General features: G+C 31.8%; 1 protein-coding gene across 1 annotated transcript in view; it reads left to right on the top strand.

Moving 5' to 3' along the window:
• The first annotated feature begins 396 nt into the window (after positions 1-396).
• Positions 397-19,391, top strand: part of brp (ELKS/RAB6-interacting/CAST family member bruchpilot) — a 403,233-nt gene continuing 384,238 nt past the window's right edge. The window contains exon 1 of the mRNA XM_085826816.1: positions 397-2,064. Within this exon, the coding sequence (XP_085682942.1) occupies positions 1,574-2,064 (491 nt within the window). The 5' untranslated portion in view covers positions 397-1,573. The remainder of the gene's footprint in view (positions 2,065-19,391) is intronic.

Genomic DNA, 19,391 nt, shown 5'->3' with positions numbered 1-19,391 from the left:
CATTTTCATGATTCAGAAATTCACCTTTTGCTATTCTGGAGGAGTGCTTTTTGGAAACAAAAGTTGTAAACTTTTGGATGAAAATAGAAAGCGAAGAAGTAAATATGGAACGTGCATCATCAAATTTCTATTTCATGAAGTTTACTGTCCGTCGTAATTTTACGGATTTTATGTCCCGTTTTGCTATGCGCATGTTCTTGGAGCCTCTTAACAAAAAAATAACTACATGTCTCTGACGTCAGAGTTTTCCCGCCTTCGAAAATCGTACTCCGCCGGCACCGTCGATCACAGCGTTCGATCGGTCGATTCGGAGCATTTTAGCACACTAACACGCACGGGAAAGAAGGGGGCCTACATCTCAACTTTTCCGAAATTCGTCTTTTTCATCCCCATTTCAAAACAATTGTTAATCTTTTAATTCCCCCTTTTCATAAATTCTTTTGCAGATTCTGGGAGGAAGAGGGCCTTCAACGACCGGATTATCGCAGTTCAATTTGGGAACCTACGCGCTCCAAAATTACGCAACGATACAAAATCGATGGTCCGCGCCTGCGCGGTGCCTGTCCGCCGCACCTACTTTCCCAGCGATGGTAGTACCCCTTACTATAGAGTTCGAATTTCATTAAAGTGTCCTAGAGCCAGTGTGACATGGGTAGTTCGATGGGAGTGAGCGCTGAACTCAAGCGGCCGAAAAAATGCAGTGTATAATAATTTCCTCTATGAAGTTGTGCTTTTCAGCATCTGAAGTTTAGACGGTAGAAGTGCCATGGGAAACAGTCAAGAATTGTGCACAGCGTTATGCTCACTGGTGTGGCTTGAATGCTTTAGTGAAAATCATACTCATTGATCGAATCGTACGCTCATTTTTGAGCAATTAGTGACCGTAAATTGTGATTGTGCAGCTAGCTACCTGGAAAGAAATTCAGTTTACTTAAGCAAACATAGATGTCTTTCCTTTTAATTTTTTGATTTTCACCTTCCATCCGCTAATCGTGTGATGTGATTTGCATGTTTATATATGTCGTAATAACTAGAAATAGAATCAAGTAAAATTCATTGAAATCCTAGAAAAATAAATAATTTTTAACACTAGATACGGCATGTGCTAAAAAAGTATCGTCTAATTTATTAGTATTATTTATTATTTATTCAGTTTTAGAATCATTCTGTAGATAAACCGTGACGTGACGTGATTGCATGTTGAATGTTAAGATATTATGACTTGTAGCAGGTGCTATTTTAAGTTCAATTTTATGTATTAGGAATTTGCAGGAGCGTTGTACAAAAATAAAATGAGAACTAGCTTGGCTAAAACGATAGCATTCAGTATAGACTGCTCAGAAAATTCAAAATTATTGATTCCAATAATTCAGGAGAAAGAGAGTTAGCGTTTGCACAAATTATCTTCAAATTTCCACTACACCCATTCCAGTAATATACTGAACAGAGGCAGTTTAATGATGGTTTTAAATATAAAATGGACATAAAGGGAGCTTGCTTAATCTTCAGGATAGATGCAAGCATCGTACGGACGGTATAATTTCACTGATTATCTCCAGACTTTCTTCCAGTGATGTCTACTAGGGATTTGTATGGTACAGGAGTGACTGGCGGGCAACCGATTCCTCGCTCGGCCAAACCGTCGCGCCGTTTAGATATGCCCGGTGGTTATGGCATGTCTCAGAGTAGTCCACCGGTGACAACAAAGATCTACCCATCTGCTTCCATATCTCAACCTCCGTCTGCCCGAGCCAGCCCTGTATCGGGCCGCCCCTCCACATCACCCCAGTCCCGGAAGGGGAGGCACTTCGGAATCAGCAGGTCGAGCAACAGCAGTCCCCTGACCCTGCCGACCCTGGGCGATCCCGGGGGCAACTTGCCACATTCGTGCAGTATCGGAGGTTTCGGGGGTGAAGATTACTTCGTCATTGGTGAGGATCCAATGATGGACGGAAGGGGTATGGTGCACAGAAGTCGTTCAGCGACTCGCACACCTCTCCGAGGAACTTACCAGATACTTGACAGAGATCCGGAAAGAGATATAGTAGGCATGGGAAGGGACAGGTAAGTGTCAGATCTTTGAGAAATTAAATTGGCATTTGAGAACTGCTTGCAATGAGACTGTAATGCTTTTTATGTAAATTCATACAGAATTGGGTTTAAAAATAAATTCAAGTAATTATCTCTAATATTATTACTCATGCATTTATTCGTATTTCAATGCAATATCAAGATATGATTTGTTGCAATCTAAATGCTTGTCAGTTCTAGCAAATTGGATCTTGTAAAAATGGGAGTACAAAATGAAAGTTCCAGCGGGCGCTAGAAAAGTTGTGCAATCGGAGTCATTTGAAGCAATTCTATGAGATATCCTTATGAAGAAATATCCTTCAGATATCCTTATGAAGAAAGATATAAGTGATGGATTTGCTATAACTTAATTTGAATTACTTTTAAATGTAATTTGAAAGCAACTGCTATAACAATTTCTTTGGTTTCTTTCTTTTTTTTTTTTTTTTTTTATCTGGCACAAAATGATTAATAGAATACTAAATTTGAGAATACATTTGAAGATGCTCAGAATGTAAAGAACAATTTTAAATGCTTCTGCTTTCTAGCAGTTTGTCAGATGCAAAATTGCAAAAGTGGATTTAAGAGGATTGCAGTAAAATGAAAGCTAGTGAGTGAAATTACAATTTTGTACATATTAAATTCTACAAACTTCGGACATGTATGTTCGGAGATTGATTTAAGTGACAGATGCACTAGAATCTTAAATAAATGCAACAATAATGAAAATTTATATTTTAAATGATTCGATGATTGTTGATATATTTTGCATTTGGTAATCAAAGTAGTGTAATTGGGATTAGCAGATCTGTTTACTCTGGTGCCTATAAGATATAAAGGTTTTATAGACAAAAACATAATGTAAAAGACACAGTTGCTTCCAAATTAAAAGTTTTTATTGAAAATGATTTGCCTAGGAAACTGCCAATAAACTACAAAATCGATTGTTTTTGCTCAGATTTAATCAATTTGAAATAATTAAAAGTGTAATTCTGTACCCACCAGTAAAAAGATTATCGGAAATCAATATTTTGTTTGCTTAATTTAATGTAAAAAAAAAAAAAAATCAGCGGTTTTCTTTTTTCATGCAATTTTTTAATATTAAAATTAATTTAAAAACGAATGTTTTAAGACGTGAAATTTTACAAAAGCATGAAAAGTGCATTCTGAAATATTCTAGAAGTGTAAGACGTCCTTTTAAAGAGGTATAAATGTTGTCATATGTAGTATTTGTATAAAATTGCTAATAAGGTTTATCAAGTGTTCCTAATATCGAAGAGCTGGTACAAGAATTTGGTTTTGAAGCAATATCTTCAGTACTAGGGATTGCTAATTTATTAATTTTTCCAATTATTAAATTTGGTAAAATTGTCAACTGAAATCGGTTAATGAGTAATTTACCCGCATGTTTTCTTTCAAAAATATTTATTGAAAATCTAAGAGACATAAAAAGTAGAAGTTTTATTCAAAACATGTCAGACATTTAATAAAATTGTGTAACAATAAAATAAGTTCTGAACATAAAACATAAAATGATGTAACATAAACAACTGAAAACAAGTTGGGATATGTTAATAAGTTATCAATATTTTATATATACATATATGGATATTTGTGTTGGTGAGGAATATTAACAAACTTAAATAATCATCTGCAATAAATGGCAATACTATTTATTTTTAAAGAATTCTTCCTATAAATTGCCAACGGCAAATGTTAGAATTCTAAAGATGTAACGGTCAGTTGTGTTTACATTCTTTTGTGCGTTGGAACAAAGTAAGTTATTTGTGTAAATTTAAGCGTCTATTTGTTCTACTGAAATATATCTTTATCATTAGTTTAAGTAAAATTCAAACATAGTTTAAGCCCTTACCAAGAAACCATTGAAAAAAATCTTCACTGGCATATATAATTCATTATTTTTTATTTATCACTTCTTTTCCTTCATTATAGGTACGCAAAAAGCATAATTTGTTTAAACTATTATCTACAAACTAGAAATCTAATTTTTGTATAAAGTAAAGAGCAGATATTTTATCTAAATTATCATATATAAAGATGGTTGTACTAATTAAAATTTTCAACTATATTCTTAATTGTCAAAGATATTATTTATACTATTAATGTTCCTTGTGAACAGTCAGCGGAAACACACAAAGGTAATCTTAACGTCTTACTTGGCAAAAAGTAAGTTTCAAGAGAAAGAAATGTAAATTAACTTTTGAATGTTGTGTTCCCTCAGAAATCACAGAAAGGTTGTAATCATCAGACGGTATTAGACATTATATTTCATTTCATTAAATATATTCAGAGCTTTAATTTCCATCTATTGAAAACGCTCTCTTTTATAGTTTTTATTACGTGGAGGTTTTCATTAGGAAAACTATAGGATCTTTTCTAATACAAGATGATATGCGCTAAACAATTTGCTCTAGAAAAAATATATGCACAATTTTGATATTACCAACAACAACAAAACATATTTTTATCGTCTGCTCTTTGTGACAGCGGTAGAGGTTTTCTAAACATAAGAAATCTATTTCTTAGGTTAGTTATTTTAGTTAACAAAGCACTAGATAAAGTATCATATTTTAAAAACTTTTTATTAACGATATTTTCTTTGTAGACAAGAACACTGCTTAAGAAATACGAATAACACAATTTACTGGTAGCGCATTTACCTGTTTGGAGAAAGTTATTTTATGGTATATTGTACTAGAATAGAAAAGATCCGAATTATTTTACTGCATTTTATAAAAAATAATGCAATTGATAACATTGGTTTATACCCATATTTTCAAAATTATTTTTCGAATTAAGAGAAAAGGAAGAAAATATCCAAGCATTGGTAAATACTCGATATTTGTATGTTCAGTTTTTAAACTTTTTTATGGAAACAATATTATGTTTGAGGAGAAATATTCGCTATACAATATTTTGATGACTCAAAAGTTAAAGCACCGTTTTAAAAGGCTTTTGCAAGATTTTGTTAAAAATTTATTAAATTCGAGCATTTCAGATGAAATGTACTTCAGCATTGAAATTTTCTCTCTTTCTCTTTTTTTAAAATTTCGAATAAATAATTATAAATATCTGCATTATAATTTTTGCTGTATTTTCTCTGGAAAATTTATAAAATGCATTATAAAAATTACGTTCCTCATTACTTTCTATGGACTAAGTTTCATTGAAGATCGAAGGATAAAAAATGTGAAGTTCGGTAATATTGTTATGCTGCTTATGTAAATTGTGTTGGGCAAAAGTATTTTAGTTCATACGAAAGGAAACAAAATTACTTTCTTTGGTTGGAAATTCGGTTTTTTGTTAACTAAGATTTATTTCGAATTTCTTTCCCCCAAATTAACTAGTAATTATTAGAGTTAAATTATTTGTTAGAGTTCATTAAATAAATCTTATTTAATAAGCCCTCCTATCATTTTGTACCCGTCACAAAAAGAACATACATATACCCCTCGTTATAATTATTATATCCATTTACGTATACTTTCATTTTACGAAAATCTGTCCACTTTACATTTCCTTTTGTTATAAATGCATAGTATGTCATATCTTATTCACAAACTTTAGCAATTGTTTTCTCATTGAACAGAGACCACGTGTAACGTGTGCTAAAGTACGATCATTCTGTTCCAAGTTTCCCGCATATAAGTGAGATGCGAATCATTTTACATGCTGTGTGTTTGAAGCTTTGAATTCTCTATTTTGATCGAAATACATTTTTACTGTATAATTTTTAGAAGTTTAGTAGCAATTTGGAAAAGTTTTGTGATAATGTGACCGCGATTATATATTTTTCTATAGAAACACATATTAGGCTGCAAGTAAATAAACTAGATTTCGGGTTTACACTGGGTATTTAATTAAAATCTGGAATTCATACATATATGATTCAAATCGTAATAACAAAATATAACGTGTTATTCTTCATTTGCAATGCAATTTTGAAACGTTTATGGTTTCCTTTATATAATATTTAAGTGTTATAATTAAGTATATTTCTTTATATATTATTTAAATATTAAACATTTAATATTAAGATTGAATCGCATAAAATATCTTGAACTTATAGTATGAGATATTTATTTATTGTAATAGAATTCAAAAGCTTTACAATATAACCATGTGTATCGCAAATATTATTATCTATATCTCTTAGCATTATAACTTGTTTTAGTAAGAAATCTAGCAGTTTGCTATAGTGTATATTCACATATTTCATACACTATCTTAAAATCTTTCACCTAAAAGAAAAATGATATTGAAATAGCAATCTTGATGTCTACGGCATATATTGCTTGGGATAATTTTGAATGCCATATTAAGAAGTAAATCATCATATTAATTAAAATTAATGCTATTATTATAAGCAGCAAATATTATAGGATTGAATTTTTTATCTCATTAGAATTTAAAACTGTTAATTAATTAAAAAAATTTTGAAAAGTTTAAAAATGCTTTAAATTTGTATTATTTTTTAAAATAATATCTGCTGTGATATACTAGGCTGCCTTAATGAAGATAAGAACCCATTCTCTTTGAGATACACTTTTGTATCCAATTTAAAATCATTTTGTATCCCATTTGCAAATAACCAATTATTGTTTAGGCAAGGAAGAAGTTCTGCTTGTTCTTATATTTGGAATGATCATTATTTGCTCATTATGCCTCCTTATTAGGTAGGAATCGGAAGAAAGGATACCATTTAAGGGTATCATTCCTTTGCCACGTTAATAGTAGTACAACAGCTAATTTAGGATATAATATAGTAATGCATCGAAAACGAGAGCTATTGGCTCCAATTTTTCTCTTCTCTTTTTTTCGTTTGAGCAATATAAATGGGACATAAAATAATTTTGCCTTGGCTCAAATTTATTTTTTGTGACGTTATCGAGCTATTTTAAATGGAATTGGCGGTGATATGACAAATTTAATGAAATTCATGGCCATTCAAGACCTGATCAAAGTGTCATCTGCATGTTTTTGACTTGAGTTTTGTTCCTTTAAAAATACAGTTTGAAAAAGTAAAGTAAAAATTAAAAGTTAAGTAAAACTGTATTATTTAAAAAGTATAAAATAAAGACTTATCATTCATCACTTATAGTTAGTATAAAGAGCATTGTTCTTTTATCTACTTTTTTTTTTATTCTGCATTAAGAGAGAATTTATTTTAGTCTGCATTAAGAGAGAATGAGATAATGCAGATTTCATTTGTAAGACTTAAGCATTGATGTGAAAAATAGAATTTAATTAAATTTGTATTGATAAAAGGAACAATGAAGGGTATTGTTGAACAAAATAACAGTCAGTGATATAATAAATTGCATCTATATGGGTTGGGAAAAATAAGAAACATAAGAAATGAAATTTATAACCTTGTAAGATTCTGTACTGTGTACTTTAAAGTTACAGTTGAGTGTGAAGAATCTTAAGAACTTAGATGGTATTTCTCCCGCCTTCCTAGCGTGCCTTCGTCGTGTAGTGGTTCTGCACACTGGGCCGGTCTTCCAGAGGTCCGTGGTTCGATTCCCGTTGAAGGCGTTTGCTAATTTTTCATCTCTCCGGTTTCCGAAAAATACCTAATGTCTCTACAGTAGCACACAAACTAAAAAAGGGTGTTGGATGAGGATTCTCCTCACCCAGGATTTGGTGGTTGGATCCCCCCCAAAACCCCAGTCGCCTTTTAAGGGGACTCATACACCTTAAAACCCATAAGATCTTCGAATAGGTGACTGTTGCAAGAATTGGGATAAATTATTTATTTTAAAAGCAATTACTTCCAACTTTTTACAGCTGACTACATAATGTAGCTGCTTTCGGAAATAGTCATCAGAAAGTTTGTGTTGCCACAAATATTTTTATAATTTAATCTGCTTTGTGACACCATTTTTCGTCATGTTTCCACCTTGCACGCACAGTTTAAAACATTCTGTTGCATAATTTAATTCCATATTTAATATATAGCTTTTATAACATTTGGAAACTACTGTGACCCTAAAATTCTGAAAATTTCATGTTAAATTTGTATTTTATTTTTAATTGAGTTTATAAAATGTATTTTATTAAAAAATTTTTTAATGTTTTCGTGCATAAAATTTTTCAATATTAAAATATTCATCAGATTTTTGGTTCAATTAGAAAATAGTGTCCATATAAAGAATTCTATTAAATTTAAAGTATGTACTATTAGCCATTTTTAAAACATCATGCGCGCAAGGTGGAAACATGGCGAAATATTTTGTCACAAAGAGGATTAAATTACAAAAATATTTGTGGCAACACAAAATTTCAGGTTACTAGTTTCCAAAGCAGCTATATTATGCAGTCAGCTGTAAAAGGTTGAAAGTAATTGCTTTTAAAATAAATAAAACATCCCAATTCTTGCAACAGTCACATATTCGAAAATCATGAGGGGTTTAAGGTGTATGAGCCCCCTTAAAAGGGGGAGTATATAAGGTATTTCTCCAGCCTTCCAAGAGTGTCTTCGTGGTGTAGTAGTTCTGCACACTGGGCCGGTATTGCAGAGGTCCGTGGTTTGATTCCCGGCGAAGGCGTTTGCTAATTTTTCATCGCTCCAGCTTCCAAAAAATACCTAATGTCTCTACAAACTGTTAAGTGATTAAGTGAATAATCGCTTGAGTTCGTGAGACAGTAACCAAAACTTGAAAATGGTTAAAGACCCTTTAATATTCATATAAGGTTTAACAGAACTCCGTATTGGAGTTGTACAATAAAGCCGACATTCGAGCTTGAACTTTAGAGACTAAGAGCTAAACTAAACTAATCTTAACTAAAAAGATATAGTCGAAGCTATCAAACTTCTAACGGAGTTGGCCCCTTAACGCTAATAAACTGCGAAGATATCAAGGGCCTAAAGTACGGCCGAGCGTAATAATAGCTTAAGAGAGAGTAGCTTAAAAAGGCGGACGTGTGCTAGCCAGAATCTGTAGTTCTCTCTGACTAAGAAAGTAGCACTTATCGGTTAAATACCGCTTTTCCTCATTTGCATTCAAACATGATTATAAAACTACGTTCTGAGCGGAAGTTGTAATTTGAAATTCAGAAATGATAGGACAGGAAGTTTAACTGGGCACAAAAGGTAACATAAGATTAAGAGCATGAATATTAGTGTATTGTTAAATGCTTGTGATGATTTCCTTTTGTTTGAAGATGTAATGTTGATAAGAAATTCTATGATCTGGTGGTAGCTAGATGTCGGGGACAGTTTCTCAGATAATGTTTGGGAGTTCCTGTGCTACCGCAGATGCATTGTGATGTATAGACACTCGATTCGATATGTTTTAATGAATTGAGTTTTTCAATCAATAATTTACAGTATTCATTCATGACGATTATTTCCTTTTCTGAATCGAGTAGCTACTATCCTATAGTCTACGGATTCGAAAGTTTCGCTTGATCCTGAAACTCAAATATAGCGCCTTTTAAGAATTGCTATTAATTACTATCTAAAAAATTTGATGATCTAAATTTTTTACAAATCGATTATATGCACCGATAGTTTAAGAGTCGAAAGGTAAGAAATTTATAATTTGAGCACTAGCATGAACCTGAGATGTGCTCATAGAAAGCAATCTACAAGCGCAGAAAACAGAATACGTATTTGTATGGAATGAAATCGATTGCCCAAATGCAAACAAATTTTCTTCCATGTTTTCATAAGTCATAAAATGATCTGACTCTTTTCTTTCTTTTTCCCATATGCTTCTAATAGTTCAAATATTTATTCAGGTACTGATAGACCAGAAAAGTGACTTACATATTTTCAAGGTTGGAGATCTTAATAGAGTAATGGTATTGAATTTCTTTGATGTAATATTATCTGTTTATTTTAGAGGTCAATCATATTTACTGAAAATATCATAGCCACAGACATTTTTTATGGTAAATCGTAGCTATGGCACTGAAGCACAATTTCTCGACTTTATTTTCATGAAGCTTAGAAGATATTTTAAGATTTTGGATTTTGTGAACATCATTATCTCTTCTAATATTGAATAAATTTTCGAATTTCAATATTTTTTGCTTATCATTTTTTTAAATTTAAATTTCTTATATTTAGATTCTTGATTATTGAATTGTTTTTATATTTAAATAACTTTTATACTACCTTCCATTAGAATTGATAGTTATCTTACTATTCGTTAGATAGTAACATTAGTAGTCATATTCCAAACTCCAAACAGGACGAGTGGATTACCCCAAGTTTTGCTGAACTTATGGAATACGAGAAATGGCATTTCTCAAATTATATAAAGTCAACCATCATAGCCTGTCAGCGCCGACTAACAATATTGATGCCAAACAGTCGTTTTTCAAAAACGTGTTATTTAATGAAAACAAACCTATGTATTCATAGTTTATAATGCATAAAAATGCCCCACAATTAAATGATAATTTTGATCTAAAAGAACGGTGTTAAACTGTTTTCAGAAATTATTTGGTTTATAAATGTAAATTTTAATTTAAAAAATGCAAACGGGTTAGCTTCATAGGCATTTTACTGAATTTTTCTGCGTGTATTATGTATACGAACCAGTTTGCTTTAAAAGGTAAACCAAGAAGACATCCATCCTCCTCTGTGTACTCAAAGACGAGCTCAGAAAGTACCCAGTGCAAGCCAAATAGTTAACTATCATTACAATGGTGATAGCAGGCAGTGTATTAAAAAACATCATCTCAAGCAGAAATATGAAAATTCTTGGGAAATTAAAACGTGGGCCGAATTCACTGTGGATTATAATTTTTTCCCCTTGAGTTATATTAAACTTTCATTTTTCGCGTGCTATCACTATAGTATATTTATATTTCTAGGAAGCATGTCGTACGACAGAAGTTACTCTACAAATGCATGTGCGTCTTTCGCTTATCCGACAAGATATGAACAACTGCATTAAAAAAGTGAAAATCGTCAAAATTCACCTCCAGTCTTTTTAAGTTGCAGTTGCATTTTGATTGCATAAAAACGTACGTACCATATGAAAACTTGAGGTATTTAATTACTAAGAATGCTTGATGCCTCAGCGAAAAGCGTGCGACAATCAATTAGTATGTAACATTAAATACATTTTGGCTTAAAAAAATCGAGCATATTAAAATTTAACAAATTGTGAAAATTTCAAAATGGATATAAATGTTATGTTGTTTCACTGAACAACACCCGTATCCTAGTGAAAATAATATATCACTTAAAATGTCAGTTGCAGTTAATGCTATTAGCTTTAAAAATAATTTCTATGGTACAGGAAGGAGAAATTTTTTTCCCTTAGTAAAACAAGTTTTTAAGACTGAGCAATACTTCTCGCGCATTCTTACGGAAAACTTGTTGAAATGTTCAAAGAGACCTAATCAGGAATAAAATACTGCAGTCACCAACATAGGGTATGAGGAAACTGGCATCGGAACCTTTCTCGAAATCAGATTACTAAGTGGACAGTTTTCATTTTTTTTTATTCACGAACATTGCTTTAGATGCTTCAACATCCTTCCTATAAGGTTTGGTTTGGTTTGGTTTATGTAAGTATGGCAAAGCACGCTAGAGCTATCTGCCTAAGGGGAGGGATGCCTTCGTGGAGGACTTTCTAATCTTTTCCATAAGACTGCACAAAATAATGCTCAATTATAAAAAATTCGTTCTGCTAAGAGGAAAAAAAATCATTTCTATATTGCGCCAAGTAAATGGTTTCTAAAGATAACAGGGTAAACGCCATTTAAATTTTGAGCGATACAATTACTTTTAAGAGTATAAGAGCAAACTGAAACAATTTGTTATTGATATCCATTATGTAAATTTCAAACTTTTTAAAAGTTTGATGTGCGCAACGTTTTGATTAATAATTTCATAAATAACCTAACATTCTACACTGCTGGACGAGTTCTTGTGCCGTCTTAAATATCAAAACCTTGTAAACTGTGAACCTTATATCCAAAAACACACACACTAAGTAAATACAAAAAGTAAATAAATAAAAGTACACAATTAAAATTTTACTTGACTGCTGCCCAAAGTAGAACTAAACTAACTAATAAAAACTAAGAATTACACCTAAACTAATAAAAATTTACTTCCGCTTCATTCAAAATTGTATCGTTTTCAAATACTGAAGACAGTTTTTAGCCGTTTTTTTAGCATGAAAAGTCGTTTTCGAGCTATTGCAATTAATGTGTTTTAAAGTGAATGTATTAATAGTATTATTTTCTATTCCAAATTGCGAATTTAAATTTGAAATTTACTTTAATATATGAAATATGTAATGTTGCTGTAATAATATAATTTCTACAGTAAGTTAACTTTATTTATTTACTTTGCTGAAAAAGATTTTTTTTTTTTTTTTAATACTCGGTCAACATATTTTATCTCTTCCGTCTAAGTAAACATGATCATAGGAAACAAGCATTTCTAAGAACAAGTTCCATGTTATGGTGAATAATTACTTTTGTTTTGTACGAAAAATTTTTCATGAAATGAATATTATATAATGATACAGGGTTTAGTGGAAATGAAGCACAACTGGCGGAATTCTAATTTAAATGAACATAAATGATACAATTTTAAAGGAATGATTGAACTTGAAAGACATTTTTATTGTAAAATTATTAACGGAAAGAAAAGCTATTCATTGTGTATCAGAGAATTAAATATTGAGCTAGTTAATGTAATAGATCAATTAAATGATTACTATGAAAAAGAACCACCACGCTAGTCTCTGTTTCTTTGTATCGCTTTCAGATGAATGTATGAGCTAGACAACATGCTTTATTCGTTTCATTTATTCTTTTACACCAAGTTGGTGCAAAGCTGTAGTCGGAAGAGTGCACTACAAAAAAGTGCACTCTTCTGTACATCTTTAAATAGTTGGTAATAGATTGATATAACTCTCCTTTTTAAAAGGAATCAAACTGAGCAGGTGTACAAGCAACAACAATGTTGCTCGTATTATCGTTTTAGTAAAAATATAGGCAATGTTTTAATCTTTATTAGGACATCTGCAACGAAAGTTCTGATTGGTAATTTCTTTACCCTCCTAAAAATTAGTTAGGAAAAAAAACTGACTCTTAATATTCAAAATTACCACTCACAAAAAAATAGGCAAAAACGTATGACTTGCATCACTTTTACCCGATAAAAGGAAGAGGTGGATAGCGTTAATTTAAGGTAATATAAAAATTGAAACCACTTTTACCCGCTAAAACGGACTGATGAAAAATGTAAATTTAGGTATTATATAAAAACGGATTTTATTAAAACTTAAACCACTTTTACGCAATAAAACAGAAGAGGTGAAATGTGCTAATTTAACATTGTTGTAAATAATGAATTTCGTTAAAAGTTAAATAATTGTTACCTGATAAGAAGAAAAGGTGAAAAAAGGTTAATGTTGTGTCATATAAAAATAGTCCTTCTCATTTGGCTATTTCATTGCAACGAAACCATGGCTTTAGCAACAAAGTGTTTAAGATGCATTTGCTTAAGTAATCTGTTTGAAATGTGTGAATGTATATAAAAATAGTCAAAAGTAATTGGAAAACCATTACGAAAGAATTCGAGGTAGAAAAACTATGCATCAAATAACGTTGTGATAGAAAAAAATTTCGAACAAGAGTATGTTCAAAAAGTTGGAAATGTCTTTATGTTATCGTTCTTAAGAAAGAACTTGAGAACTTTATCGGAAGAAATCTATATTTCAGTTAACACCTTTGGCATCAGCCAACTAGCTTTTATTCACATCTTTAGCTGTTAAATAAATAGGCTTCCTAGATTAAATATGAAGGTAAAAGACATTTATGCCTGGGTGGATATGCTAACACAATCGATAAGCTTACATGAAAAGGGTATGACGTATGATGACGTAAGCAGTTTCATCTTTCCGCCTGTTTTCCTACGCTTGAAAAGAGCATTGAATTAATATATTCCTTCTCTCCTTTTGCAGCAAAGCCTATTTAGAAATGTTGTCTGTCCCTCACTTGCGTGTCCGTTCAAATATTCAAAAACTATTCTATCTTTAGCAAAACTTCTGTATACATTGTTTCGGTATACTGCGAATAAATTCAAGTTGTTGCAAAGAAAGGAAATCACGCAATATCTGCGTCAATACGATGTGCATCGATGCAGCTGATAATTAGAGTAAAGCAGATGAAAACTTAATGAAAGAAGTGGAAAAAAATTAATAATAAATGGAGAGATTTATGCTAGCAATAAACCTAGAATTCTTTTGTTAGACATATTTATATTTTGCGCTGTTGTTACTAAAATATGTAGGATTCATCTGTTAGACGTTAGTTATAGTTTGACACTGTTATTATTAAAATATTTATGTAATATTGATAATATTATACAGGTTTGTAAACATCTTCTCAATAACTACACCGTATGAATAGAAAGAATAGAACACTTTTATTAAAATAAATAATAGCTTATACAGCGAGGTAAACATAAATGAATAACCCTAAGAGAAAGACAGAGGTAAAGCAAACTGTCTGAGGTGTATCGCAGATCACCATAATCACTCAGAGAACGAAGTTTAGAACAGAAATCACAGCATAAGACCTGAATTCGGTCGCGGGACTCTGAACTAAATAATTGAACTGACTGACTGAATATATAGCTGCTCTAGCGCAACCCATACATATATAAGAGCTGCTTAAATTCTGAAAGCTTTGAGGAAAATCTCTTCCAGCGGTTCGAAAATGAGCTTTTCGAAACTTTCCAGAATGTTTCCAAACAAAAATCTCCATATGTTGCCAAAGCCAGTTAGAAGAATTTCTGTTCATACAGGTTCTAACTCGGATATCTTTACAATTTTAGAAAGATTAATTCAGAATTACAATGCAGAATACGAAATAATGAGGACAGACTCTGTAAAACAAAAATATATATTAACATTATTGCAAAGAATGCATCAAAAATAAATAAAAGATACATAACTGTACAAAAATACGTAGACCAAAATGTAATCAAATAAAAAAGATATTTGTATAAATTTTACAGCGTTTCTATCATATGGCTAATTTTTTAAAAAATTTCTGCGAATCTAATGCTTAAAACAAAACAACCTCTTAAAATTTAGAAGGAGCAAATATTAGATTAGTATCATTCAGATGTGAAAACCATTGCTATTGCAAATTATACTATTTTAGTTCTAAATGGTGTAATCTTGGGTCTATCTAAAAAAAAAAAGAAAAAGAAACGAAAAATAATGCAAGCTGTTTGCACAATAAAACTAATTGTAACATCAGTAAAATCCCTTCCGAGTCTTAATGAATTCGGAAGCTGTAAAAATAAAAAAGCTTTAAAAGAATGAAATAAAACTCTCTCGTCATTCGTGATTTACAAGTAAATAAACTAAAACTTCTTTACCGTTAGTTTTATATAAGATAAAAAGTTTTTAAGACACTTGTTTGAAGGTAATTCATCCGGTTTTTTTTTCCTCCCCAGGGAAACGATTTTGATTCTTCACCCCTTTCTAAGTGATCGATCCTTGTATGTCAGGCAGGGCGATGTTTATTTTGAAAACACGTTAATCAAAGCCGGTGTCCCCCAGAGAAGTATCCTTGGGCCTATTTTCTATCTTATATATATTATATATATTAAGGACTTCCCTATGATTGAAAATACAAACTGTATCACCGCCTGCTACGCGAATGATACCGCCATTCTTTCTAGTTCACTTAATCCACGGCATGCCATGATCAGAATACAAAACCACATACACGAGATAGAGGAATGGTGTCGCAAATGGAGGACGTCCATTAATGCCACAAAATAATCCAGATTATTACTGATAGGACGGCACAGAAGATAAAACATTGATGCAGATCTGATTCTCTTTAATGAAACAGTACCTAAAGTCAGAGAGGCTACTAGAGTTCGTTTTAACGGCTCGCTTACATGGGGCCCTCACATTTCCATGACCATCGAGAAAGCCATAGGAGTCTCTAGGAAGCTCCGAAACTTTCTTGACTCCTCCTCACCACTGGATCTTGCTCGCAAGAAGCACATTTACACATCAATATTAAGATCCATCCTTACATATGCCTCCCTGCATGGTGCTCTGTTCCCACCTCCGTATTAAGTAAATTGCAGGTTTTCCAAAACAACTACTTACGAAAAATCACAGGAGCCCCCTGATTCGTTTGCAATGAACAGCTACACAGGGACCTTAAACTCCAAAGTCTGGCGTTATCTATACATATAATAAAAGAAAGAGTCTGTCTGTGTGTATGTGTCTTTCGTTTACGCTGCGCGTAAGCTAATAGACCTACGGCTACGAAATTTGGTACATAGGTGCATCTAGACAAGAGCCAGTGCACCTCGAAGTGTTTTTTCGAAATTCGAATTAGAATTTTTTTTATTTTATGTTTTGTGACGAAATCGCATCATTTTGAGACATAATGGGCTACAGAAAAGCGAGATTTTACTCTACACACTCCATTTTCAGATCGTTATGAAATGTAGGCACTTAGCTATTTTACGAACTTAAAATAAATTTCGTGTTTCAATAAATCGATTAAATACGAATTTATTTAACAAAGGCAGCTTAACACCTTTTCAACGGGATTTTTTCTATAAAAGTTTATTTTTAAAAATATATAGTTTATTTTTCTTTGATTTTTGGACACGTTAAACTTTCATCCTTGCGACTGCTTTTACAAAAAGAATTTTGGAAAAATGATAATATTTTGTATTTTCAAAGAATTTTTTAAATAAAGCTTCCGAGTACACTTCTCACATCTTTAAAAATGTGATTTTGGCAACAATTTTCCTGTCTTATTGTTGTTGATAGATTTTTGATGAAATCGCCTCATTTCGAATAGTTTCATTCTTTTAGAAATATGGTTTTGGCAACAATTTTTCATCGTATTTCTTATGTCACTGTTTTTAAGAGATTGACATATTTCATTGTCATTTTTGTATATATATATAATACATATTTATTTATTTATTTATTTTTGTTATTTATTTATTTATTATTTTTTTTTGATAAAGTTGTTCTGCAGAGTAAAATTCTTCGCAGAATTTTATGTTTTTTTGAGTCGCTTTCATGTTTTTTTTTTTTTCCTTATTTCACTATTTGTAAGGTATTGAAAAGTTTTGCGAGATTTTTTTTTTCTTGAACGGAAAGTTGGTTAATTTTTTATTAGGATAGTTAGTATTTGTATTAAGGAATATAGTTTATTTCATTGTAATTTTTTTCTCTTGAAAATATAAGATAAAGTATCATTAATTATACTTTGCTTTTCAGGATTATTATTTTTTAAAATTCTTTTATGTTATTTATTGCTCATTTCACTGTTTTTAAGATACTGAAAATTTTGAGTAATTTTTTTTAGGAAACAAAGTTCTTAACCTCCTTTATACCATTTGAGTTCTTAAGATGTTGCAAAGGGAAGTTGGTTAATTTATTTATTAGGATAAATAATATTTGTATTAAGGGATATTGTTTTTTTCATTGTAATTTTGTTATACGTAATAACTTTTTTTTATGAATTTGTTCTGCAGACTAAAATTCTACGCAGTTTTTAAATTTAACTTTTGGTGTTCCGGTACATTTAAAAGCCAGACGAAGGCTGGCAGAGAAGCTGCTAGTTCATCAATAAATTAAACAATAATTTTTTCAACAAAGCCATTACCAACGCGGAAGTAAATTATTGAGACAATTTTAAGTACGAGCTCCTAGAAATTGATGTCAATTTAAGGCCCTGTGCAACCCACATTTATAGGAATCCCCCATAAATAATCTTAACTTCTTCCAGCCAATTTCAAAGTATCAAAGTAGGACATTTTCATTTAAACTGGCCTGAGCCACTTCTACACAATCTTCCTGAAATTCCTTGTCAAGGTATTCCTGCGAAGCACTCTATGTTATGTCTCCCCTAACCGGGGTTATTTGAAGTGCCTGTAATAGCGGGATATAATTTCTGCTGAAACAGGCATATCAAAAGTATCAAAGTAATTCATCAGAAATAGCTGAAACCATCGGTCATATCACCATTCAAAACTTTGCACATTGTGCAGTATAAAGGATAGACCGATATTACACACCCGAGACTTGGGGACGGACACATACCGACAATAAAGCCTTACCTAGGTGTCGAACCTACCTTTGGCTTTGGGTCACCAGTTAGCCTCCTCTAACCATTGCACCGTCCTGGGAGACATGATATCATTATCAATGTCTGAAAACCATAACCGTGTATTTTGTAAATATTGCTCATAACTTTGTTAATGTTAATCTTGCAAATTTATAATGGAATCATTTATGATCAAATCTAACGAAATCAATACCTAACACAGTAGAAAATTTGATCTGAACTTTGTTTGACACGTCCTCCACATAACGGCGATATGCAACTGAGTGAATGACTAAAATATCACGTTTTCAGATACCATCTTAAAATTTATTCTAAACTGTTTCTAAACAAGCACAGCTGAATAAGCAAAGTTAATCAATTTTGCCTTGAAATATGCTTTAAGTTACGCATTTTTAGTCAACAATGAATTGGAAATTAAAAAAAGCTGTTTTAATTGAAATCTTTAGAACTATTAAAACTCGTTTGGTCAATACGACATCCATTAAATATCGCTTATATTTTCTACAAAATTTCTTTTTATGTTAACTTTTCACTGTAATAAATTATCTGTGATTTTAATTCTTAGGGAATTTATAACATATCTATGCATATTGTCAGAGACATACAGTTTTGATATATATAAGTCCAAACTAAAAGATAATTAAAATTTAGCTTAAAAAACCATGAATCCTATGCTCAAAAAGGAGAAATAAAAATTATTCGACTTCCAATCGTAGTTGGGCACTTAAGCACCAATTTTGACTGTGGTTGTGGAGCGAAAATTGTATAGAAGGCTTGTTTAGTTGGTGAAATTCTGTACTTCAGTTCCTCGGAAGCCTTTCATATTCAGAGAAAATTGTCTTCATTAGTTTATGACAGGTACACAACGGAGCAAGGCTGGCACCTGTGCAGTCCCCCAAGGTCATGCTAGATATCGTCGAGCCTTGCTAACTGTGAAGTTCCGTCCAATTCTTTGGAGAACAGCATCACGAGGAGGTCCAAGGGTCTATTACTCTTCTTTCCCTATATTAATCACTCAAGAAGACTTTCGACTTGCTGTGTATTTGGAAAACCTTCATGCCGCATAGACACTATACACTTTACAAACATCCATGACTTATCCGGGATTCTAGTCCAGGCCTATCGGTACAGCAATCAGCGTCACTAACCACTATACCGACTGGGCGGTTGAAGTTTATGTTATTAATTCCAAT

This window comes from Stegodyphus dumicola, chromosome 1, assembly GCF_044657685.1.
Source record: "Stegodyphus dumicola isolate Sdum_Otavi_A_Nest chromosome 1, ASM4465768v1".
Lineage (NCBI taxonomy): Eukaryota > Metazoa > Arthropoda > Arachnida > Araneae > Eresidae > Stegodyphus > Stegodyphus dumicola.
The sequence above is the reverse complement of the archived record's forward strand: the minus strand, read 5'-3'. Positions and strand labels throughout refer to the sequence as shown.